General features: G+C 43.4%; 1 protein-coding gene across 3 annotated transcripts in view; it reads right to left on the bottom strand.

Moving 5' to 3' along the window:
• Positions 1-1,232: 1,232 nt before the first annotated feature.
• The window catches only part of MOB2 (MOB kinase activator 2), a 109,267-nt gene continuing 100,967 nt past the window's right edge, over positions 1,233-9,532 (bottom strand). For all 3 annotated transcript variants that reach the window (XM_054634853.2, XM_054634852.2, XM_077179931.1), the window contains exons 4-5: positions 3,826-3,950; positions 1,233-2,567 (exon numbers count right to left, since the gene is read on the bottom strand). In XM_054634853.2, the coding sequence (XP_054490828.1) occupies positions 2,257-2,567; positions 3,826-3,950 (436 nt within the window). In that variant the 3' untranslated portion in view covers positions 1,233-2,256. The remainder of the gene's footprint in view (positions 2,568-3,825; positions 3,951-9,532) is intronic.

Genomic DNA, 9,532 nt, shown 5'->3' with positions numbered 1-9,532 from the left:
TGACTGGTTGTTTCTTGCTCTCAGTTTCTTGAACTTTACTTTATTCTCAGGGCATGCAGCAGAGGGGCCTTACCAATGGCTTCCTTCCAGTTCCTTCTGCTGACCCCTGCTTTTCCCTCCAGACTTTAGTGCAGGGAATTGTCATGGAAAGGCTCACATCAGCATGGGGACTGACTGAATGGGAATATTTGTCTGGAATGGAGGCTGCAGCAGGAGGACATGGTGGGGAAGGAGTGCTCCTGACCACTATACTAACAGCAACTCACCTGAGCAGGTCAGTGAGAGGTACCCACAATCCAGAAACAAACAATACAGGCAAAGTTTGGCATCACAAGTTTTGAGGTTGCTTTCAATCCCTCCACCCAGCCCTCACTCCTGTTCTTCCCTTCTCCTGTGCTCATGCCTTTTTCTGCTCTTTATGTCACTTTCATGCTTTAGTCTTTTTCTCACTTGAACACTTGCCATTATCTGTTGTTGCTACTGCACTCTTCTTCACAAGCTTTCTTCTTGCTTGCACTTTTGCTCTTTTTTTGTCCTTTCTTGCTCATGCTTTGTTCTTTGGTTTATGTTTTTATTTTTTATTTAATTTCAGCCCTTGGTTGTGCTTTCCCTTTCCTCTTTTCTTTGCACTTGTTCTACCTTCCTCTTCTCTACTACCTTTTTACTACAGGTACAGACTTCATTCTGGAAACCTTCTCAGATTTATGCCAGGTCAGTTATTAATCATTCATAGGCCTCAGGTAATGACCAAAACAAGTAGCTTTGACAGCTTTTACAGAAGAACAAATACAAGCAAAAAATACAAGTTTCCAATGAATTCTTGCAGTCACTGTTTCCCCATCTGGAAACAATGACTGCAAGAATTCATTGGAAACTTGAAGGAAAGAAAGGATGTCCAGATACAGAACTGATATAATACTGTATCCAGAGATGCTGTGGTTCAGTATTTGCTTCAAGTTATCCAGGAACTCACTGCATTTTTAGATTGGATGTGTGCACAAAAAGGAAACCTGCCCCTCTCCAAGAGGTGCATATCTTCATATTTCCTGGGGAGGCTGTTCCTAGGGCTACTGGAAAAAGCAAGGAATTATAATAATAAGATCACAGGGTGGAAAACAACCCATTATTTATAAAGCTGGTTACCAGGAGGGCCAGCAGCATTCAGTGGTGGAAGGGAGGCTCTAGGGGTGGGGGTCTGGTGACTTGTGACGCTGCACACATGAAAACGAAGCTTGTGGCTGATAGATTTGTTTTTATTATTATAGAACAGATGAACTAAAATAAGCCAACAATATAATTTTATGCCAACAGCCATCTTTCTAGCACAGGCGGTGACTGACTCAGTATACCCTTCTCCCCCCCTCCCCGGGCCTCTGTTCAAGGGAAAGCAAATGGTGGTGACTCTTGCACATGGTTTTGGACTGCAGTGATCCTACTCCTGTTACCTGTGCAGGTGTGCCTGGGAAAAGAAGAGGCAGGGGAGCAGAGAAAAGAGTATATATGTTGTAGGAGCAATAAGCAGAAAGGTTTGTGGATCCTCTTGCACGTTCACACTTTGTGACCGAGTAGATGGGACAACTGGAGAATCTTGCCCACTTTCAACATGTAGCAAGCTCCTAGTTGCTACTCTAGTCAAGCCAGGAGTTTCTTCCCATTCCAAGCTAACAAAGGGCAAGATGCACTCAGTGGGGGGGAGCTTTTGGCAGGGTAAGGGGCAGTCTATGTAAAACCAAACCAAAAAACCACCCCCACCCCTCCCAAAAAAACCCCAAACAAACCTGCATTTTAAGCCACTTCAAAGTAAAAGTTACTTCTTATAATATAATAGATACTTTTTAAATGGCAGGACCACCATCCTAGAAAGACCAAAGGGCTTGCACTCGAGACCAAAGAAAGAAAAATAGAAAACCAACCAACCAAACAAAAGGGGAAAAAAAACCAAAACAAAACAAAAAAACCAAGAGTGGCCCCACTCTCAAGCTTGGCTCTTCTCTAAAAACAGCACTCGTCATCCATCTGAATAGGTAAAAGGAGGAGTGGACAGAAAATAAAATAAAATTGGTGCAACTTCTCGCCGGCTGGCGCATGAACCCAAAGCTCCGTACAGCCCCGTACGACTGCGCGTCCTGCGTGGCAGCATCTCTGCGGTCAGCTTTCATCACTGTATATGCCGGTATGTATATCTGAACATATACATACACATACACACAATAGATTATACTGTTCACAATGTTAGTTTGGGTCCAGGAGGAGGGCTCATCTCTCTTTCACGTGGTTCTGTGCTCCCGCGCTGTTGCTGCTCCCGTTGCCGCTCCCGTTACTGCTGCTCCCGCTGCTGCTGCAGAGGACCTCTGTGAGGTCATCCATGATGGTGGTCTCTTTAGGGTCCACGAGGTTGAACTCCCTGATGAATAGGATAAAGTGTGTGTAGAGTGTGTTTAAATGTCCGTGCAGCTCCAGTGCCAAAGTCTCCTTAAAGTGTGAGGAGTAGATATGGGCCAGCACATGGAACAGGTACTTGCAGATCTTCTTCACTAGGGACTCAAATGAGTTTGGGAATTCCTTGCCTGAAAGGAAGATGGAGAAACACCATGATAGCACCAGCTGCTCACTGTCAGCCCCACAGCAGCATCTGCGTAAGAGCAACCAGCCCAACTTACACAGCAAACAACCCCGAGGGCCCCGTGTCATATCACCCTCTTTTGACAGGAATTTGGGGGACAAGGCTAAGGCGGTATTATGCGTTTTCATTTGAAGTTATACTTTAAACCATAAGGGTTCAAAAATCAGGCAGCAAGTGTAGTTCTTCTCTAAAGCCACTACCTTTTCAGTTACAGGCTGTAAAAATGAGAGGTTCTTCTGTGTCCTTATCTAGTTTGTCCAGGAGTGGATTTTCCCCTGGAACACCAGTTCAGAGATCCTAAAATGGAAGCCAAGGTACATGGACCGTGGTGGTGTGTGGCAGTTAGTACATTTAGTACATAACTTCATATAACATGTTCCCTTGAACATGCTGAAATTCTATCAAAGGGGAAAGAAACTACCTCCTTTGTAAGCAAAGGCTGCTAGCCTAATGTTTTCTATATTGCAATGTCCTAGTTTCCCAATTACCTCTTGAAGTGGCTCATGAAGCCAGCTGCTTTTAGTTCTGATTAAGCCCACCTACAATAGCTTCGAGTTTCTATTTTCTTCCCCTTAACTAAAGGCATTGCATGTAGCAATCTTGTTAGGATACAAATTTGAGATAAAATTACTTTGTTATTGCTTTTCAGCTCTAAAAATCACATTCTTATTTAATCTTTGTATGGAAAAGGAGACTGCAAACACTATGAGAGACAATGCAGAGCCTTGGGCAAAGAAAGCAAGCCTCATTGCTGCAATCCAATTTATTACCCACATTTCTTAATGCATTGAGGCTCTAATGGAAATAGTAAAGGCACACAAAGGTTGAAGTTTGCTATCAACAAACTGTATTGAACACACAAATGCTGACTGTTTTCAGAATTTTATCCTCTATAAATCCAGGCTAGATCATCTCAAAATGCCTGAAGAAAAAGAGGTACTGATGATGAGATATAGGCCAAGGGGTCAGGTTTGTGAGGCTTTCACCCTAGTTCACACATTAAGAGGGTAAGTCTTCTTTTACTGCAACCATCAACCAAAGTTATAATCTTCCTTAAAAAAAACCCCAAACAACCAAAACTACAAAAGAAACCAAACTAAAACCCATCAGACCAAAGTGAGAAAGCTGTCTGTTATTCACAGACAAATGCCAACTGTCAGCTGACTGATGGCACCCCAAAGAGCCCCAGGCAGCAGGCATACCGTATTTTGTTGGAAAGACATCCTCATCTGTCACTAGTTTCTGCACCGAACTCATGACGAAGTCAACGTACTGAGGAGCAGTGCACTTGATCTTCTTTCCCCGCTCATCATACCAGTAGTACTGTCTGTGGAGAGAAGGGACAGGGTCACCACACCACACTCTGCTCCTCAGCTACTCCTCCAAGGGGCTCTGCCCAAGTAACACAAAACAACAGCTGCTACAGAAGAGACTCACTTCTTTGTGCATCAAAGAACTTGAACTTGTGCCGGCCGATTTTGTCTCTCCCTATCAGTCTAGGCCAGAGTGCAGGTGGCAGCACCAAGCACAGAAAGCCTTGCTGGCAAGACTGCAAGGGGAGGAGTTCTGCTGAGGGGCTGATAATTCCCTATCCATGACAGGTTTACACACAGTCTGTAGAAGTGTACAGGAAAGCATTACTGAACTATATTTAAGGGGCAACAACATTGCATAGTGACGAACTGATGAACTTCTGATGCTTAAGGTCAGAGAGCATAAATTAGTTCCGTACTGCAATAATGTGAAACAGTCAGACGGTGGCTCCAGAGCACCACCTTTCCCAGCCAGGGGCTCTCTAGCACTGGCAGTGATTTCAGGTGTTCCAAAATGCAATCCCGGGGGAAGTTTTGGGGCCCCTTCTGCACATCCATGCCAGCAGTGAACTCTGCTCCTTAGGTTCCAGTTACAGACTCCCCCAAACACCTGAATTTACATGTGATTCTGCCACCAGTGAATATTCCTGTTGCATTTTACCAGGAGACACTAGCCCTCCAAAAGCAACGATAATTCAATCAGTTAGCCATAAAAATTTTGATTAACTGCAGCCATCCTTCAGCTAACAGACAATCAGAAGGCTACAAAACAACTAAATGTTTGTTCCTTTTTAAGAAAAAGTCATGGTTAATTAAAGCATCTCTAACTGCTACTGAGAGCAGCTACCCACTTGATTAGGCAGACATAGAGAAATGTTTTACAGATAAAGAATTCAGAAAAACACTTTTCAAGTTTTTATTCCTATGTTACATTAGAAGAGGCCTGAGTTCCAGTTTATGAACTTTCTTCAGAAAGTCTAAGCTCAAGACACAGTCCTATATCATGATAGGGCTGGTAAGAAATCCATTGTACTGGTCTTCCCCAATGACACTGTTACTGTTCATGCCCCAAGCCATATGAAAACAAGAGGAAGCTGCAGAAATAAGTAGAGGAGTTCAAGTTAGGAGAGGAAAGGTAACTACAAAGTAGTTCTGAAAACATTAAGGTTTTAGAATTTTTCTTTCAGCTCCTTTTCACTATGTAGTATTTGGTCACTCTGTCCTTTACTAGAGAGAAAAGGATTGACTGCAAAATTGAGTAAAAAGGTGAGTGGGTGAAAACAGTAGGAGTCAAAAGTTCTTTTCAGAGCTATGTCAGGCATCAAACCCAGCACTTGGGCCCTTAGGCACAGACTGTGCTCTTCACCACTGCTCACTTCCTTTGTACAATCCACCTCTAAGGAATTACACAATGCGGTGCACCAACACAACCTTGTTTGCCTACTCCTCTAGAGAGAGACAGACTCAGGCAATTCTGCCTTATTCTGGGTCTTATTACAGTGCTTGTCACCAGGAGCAGAGGCAGGTTGCACTGTTCTACCCCAGCAGTTCTCTCATGCTGCAGGACTTCTCAACTGCAAGACAGAAAGCACAGTTTAGAGCTGCCCTTGGGTGCAAAACTGAGTGTTGATAATTGGATTTTAGTCAAAAGAAACAATTTGGCAACTGTACAAGTTCACTTATATTCTCATGTAAGTGAATAAATCTGCTCTAGCATCCCACTGCCCAGTCTTCCTGCCTTTCCTTGAAAATTAGGAAATTATTATGCAAAAGTGGAATTAAACAGAAGAATCATTAACAGTAAGGGGATAACTACAAGGACTGTCCTGTTGATTAGAGTAATGTGTTTTCCTCACGTTCCAGGTGCTGTTGAACAGATTTCCCAGCTCTCAGGGAAGAGAGGAGGGAGCCCCTGACGTGCCATGAACATCTCGCACCTGGTCCATGGCTTCCACCCACGCTGCAGTTATCTCCATGAACAGGACAGCAGCGCTCTGGGGCCATGCAAGGGCTCACTTGGGCACAGAAGCCTAATTGCATTCCACCACTGGCACTGGGACAGCACAGTCCCATATTAGGGAATGGATGGGAAGCAGAAAGGACAAGAGGATGAGACTTAAAGGCACTTTTCAAAAACTGCAGATTTAAATCTCCCCAGTACAGAGACTATGAGGAATCTGCAGCTCCATTCTAAATCCCAGGGAGAAATGACTATGGGTTTACCAGAGAAAAAAGCCTGTGATGCAAATAATGAAGCATAACACATGTGAAATCACAAATGAAATCACAATACTGCATCTTAATATATCTATGTGCTTTATCCTTTTTCCTCTAAAACATTCTGGGCTGGTGTTGATGACACAGAATCCAGGGCTGAACAGGAGTTACACCAATATACAAGAAAGGCTTTTGGAAGGAGGGAAAAGCATATACAGTGGGAATTATTTTCCCTGGAAAAGGAAGAGAGACAGTCCTGGTAGAAATACCAAAAAACAGGCAACATGAAGAAAGCAGGATAGAAAGCCAGAGGCAGGAGTATAGTGCTTGTGAGCAGCTGGAACAGCTCTGATGGCTTCACAGGGCTGCACACAGCCACTTCCCTGCAGTGTTTGGATGGCAGAGAAGAGAAAGGAGGCATCATGTAAAATCATATAGCTGGGGAAATGTAAAACTTACAAATTTGAATTAAGCACTCTAGAAGGAAATCCTCTCCCTATGCAGAGACACTAAGGGCAAGATAAACATGAGAAAGGAGACTAAGATTAGAAAAAAAGAGTGATAAGCATTACAATTAAGGGATTTCACTGGACAAAAACATTTTGCAAGGTGGGCTTCCTGAAAGTTTGCATTCATTCTTCATTTCTGCCTCAGGAGTTTTGTAGACTTATCCTTTTAAGTACAGCACTTACACAAGCTCTTATTTATTACACTCACTGCAGCACTTTGAGGAGTTTTACCTAAATGTCAGCTAGAAAACCAGTTTATAGTGCAGGGTGCTTTAAAGCTGGTTTGTGTAATAATAAGCTATAAAGCATACTAAATTTTAATAGTAAACACCATGTTAAAATATAGTACCTGCTTTACAACAAGTGATAAACACATTAATGAGCAAAATTAAGTAATTCTCAAAGTTGTATTCATTCACCCTCATTAAAGTTTGAGGATAACTGGCCATCATGGTATTTCTCTTGGCATTATCCCACCTTGCCAGCAAATGCTTCCATCTGTTCTACACTGAGACTAAGTTTTGGTCAGATGTCTCCTAGTGACCATAAGCAGAAATTCTCCTCCTTGCTGTGTGCAGATGGCTGTGCTATCTCATGTATCTGACAGAGGGCTGAAAGCTGCATCTGTCTGCAGTTTGTCACTTGGCTGCAGCTTCTCTCAGATGTTAAAACCTTACCTCAAATATTTAACTTCAACCAGTGCTTATTGTGCCAGCAAATACTTTAAATGTAGGACTGGGTACTTGCAGTGCAATCTGAATGTCAAGTAACTTGACAAGCAACCAGTTCTTAGTAGTTACTTGAACATCTCAACCATAAATAAAAAAAGCCTTTCTTAGGCATGACCAGAATGATGTGATCCAAAATGTATAATAAAGTACTCAGCAGGGAAAATATAAAAGTGGAACAGAATGAAGACTTTCATATGGAACGACCCAAGAAATCATCAAGGGAAACAATGGCAAACTGCACCTAAATTCCAAGCTACTGTAATTCTATGGCAATCTTACATAGCCAGATGCTATTTTATTCCAAAGGAAAGCAACAAACAGATCACAGCCACAGAAGGCTAAGCCTGGAGTGTCCATCAGGTTAATCAGCAACTCACACCTGTGTTCAGGTGTCTCTCTTTAAACACTGGAGACAGGTCCAAGGCACAATAAGCCACAGCAACTGGTGCTTCTCCAACACAACAAGCACATCCTCAGCTAACCAGAGCTAGGAAAGGCAGAACAAAAAGATCAGGATTTGGAGAACAGAGTTATGAAAGGGGCCCACAGAGCTGAACTGTGCTGAGGTGTGTAGGCAGCTGATCTCACCTTGGTGGCTTTTTCACAGACCCACACATTTGCTAGAAGCAAGCAGCCTCCTGTTTGCAGATGTGAATCAGCCACCTGCCCCCAAGTACAGGAAGGTACTCAGGTTGTTATGATTTAGCTACACACAAGCCATTTCAAGTGCTTCACCCAAGTGTAGACATGCTTCCTGTTATTTCCAAATAGCACAATTTTTCAGTTTTCCAAAACAAAGGATAGGAACATTCTGCTATCAGTCCCTACCACTAAAAATACAGGCTACAGCTGCAGTTGCCTACAGGCACTTCCTCTCTTTATTCTGCAGCACAAGGTGCTTACAGAAAACTCTTGTTAAAGGCTCACTAGAGCAGAATGGAGCAACACTAATGCAGGTTCCCAATCACCACCTCCTTTCAGCCACTATTTCCCACCAGCCAAGGGGATAAACAGCTGAACTCTGTGCTTGGGACTGCCAGTGCTACATCAGGAATTTAAACATGAGCATGCTTGGGAACAAGAATCAACAAAACACTCATCTTACTGCTCACCATTTCTTATTTAGAGACAGGCTGTCTCCTTTTGATAAAATCTGGGTACAGCAGAGATTTATTACCTTCTCCTCCAGCTTGCTTTCAAAGTCTCTAGTATGGCCTTTAACTCTCTGACACAGTTATCATTCCTCCTTCTACATGCAAAAATACCCTCCATACACTTTGCATGCTTTTAAGTGCTCTCAAAGAAAGCCCCTGATATTCATTTCAAGTCTACAAGATAGACCAGTGCATTAAGCAAGGCTTTCCTTCTAAGAATTATGTAATGATTGTCAGAGATACAAAATAGAGGTTCTGTTGCATACATTCCCTGGGATGTTGTTTGATGTACTATGACATTACTGCCCAGTCATCTCTTTTAAAATCCATCTCAAGTAAATTAATCCCAGGAAATGCAAGAAGGGGGAAGAAAAGGACTATCAACACATGTTGGAGGGAAAAAAACCCAAAACACAACAGGCATATTCATACTTGACTAGATCTCATATTCCACCACGTTGGACTGTGCTCATCAGGAGCAGAAGTTTATTGTAACTTTTCTGCGATTGACACTGTCCAGTAACACTACAAAGCTTTCTTCCAGAACTAACTGCTAGTCCATGTTAAAGTCTTCTAAGTTCTAGAGGCGGAAAAATGCCAAACCAAAAGTTTTCCTTACTCTTGCAAAGCTGGCACTTGTGTCCTCTGTGCCCAGGGGCTCAGGCAGAGAGCCTGTGGCTCACGTCAGGCTAGAGGTTATCCACCAGCAGCCTGGAGCTGTGTCAGCATTCCAGCTCTCAGAAGCACCCTCTGAGGTTTTCACAACTCACCTCTCCTGCCCTGCCTTCCCTGGAACCCAGCACTGTGACCAGTACAGACAGTCCTGCCCTGCCCTTGCTCAGAAGCACACTCTGTGCAGGTACAGCTGCACTGCAGGCTCAGGGCTGAGCTCTGCATGGCAGGGGCACAGCAAAGGACATGGGGACCTGTGACCCAGCCAGGTGACACTCAGAGACACAGCAGGAGCTGACAACCCCAAGACTCA

Source organism: Agelaius phoeniceus, chromosome 6 (assembly GCF_051311805.1).
Source record: "Agelaius phoeniceus isolate bAgePho1 chromosome 6, bAgePho1.hap1, whole genome shotgun sequence".
NCBI lineage: Eukaryota > Metazoa > Chordata > Aves > Passeriformes > Icteridae > Agelaius > Agelaius phoeniceus.
The sequence above is the reverse complement of the archived record's forward strand: the minus strand, read 5'-3'. Positions and strand labels throughout refer to the sequence as shown.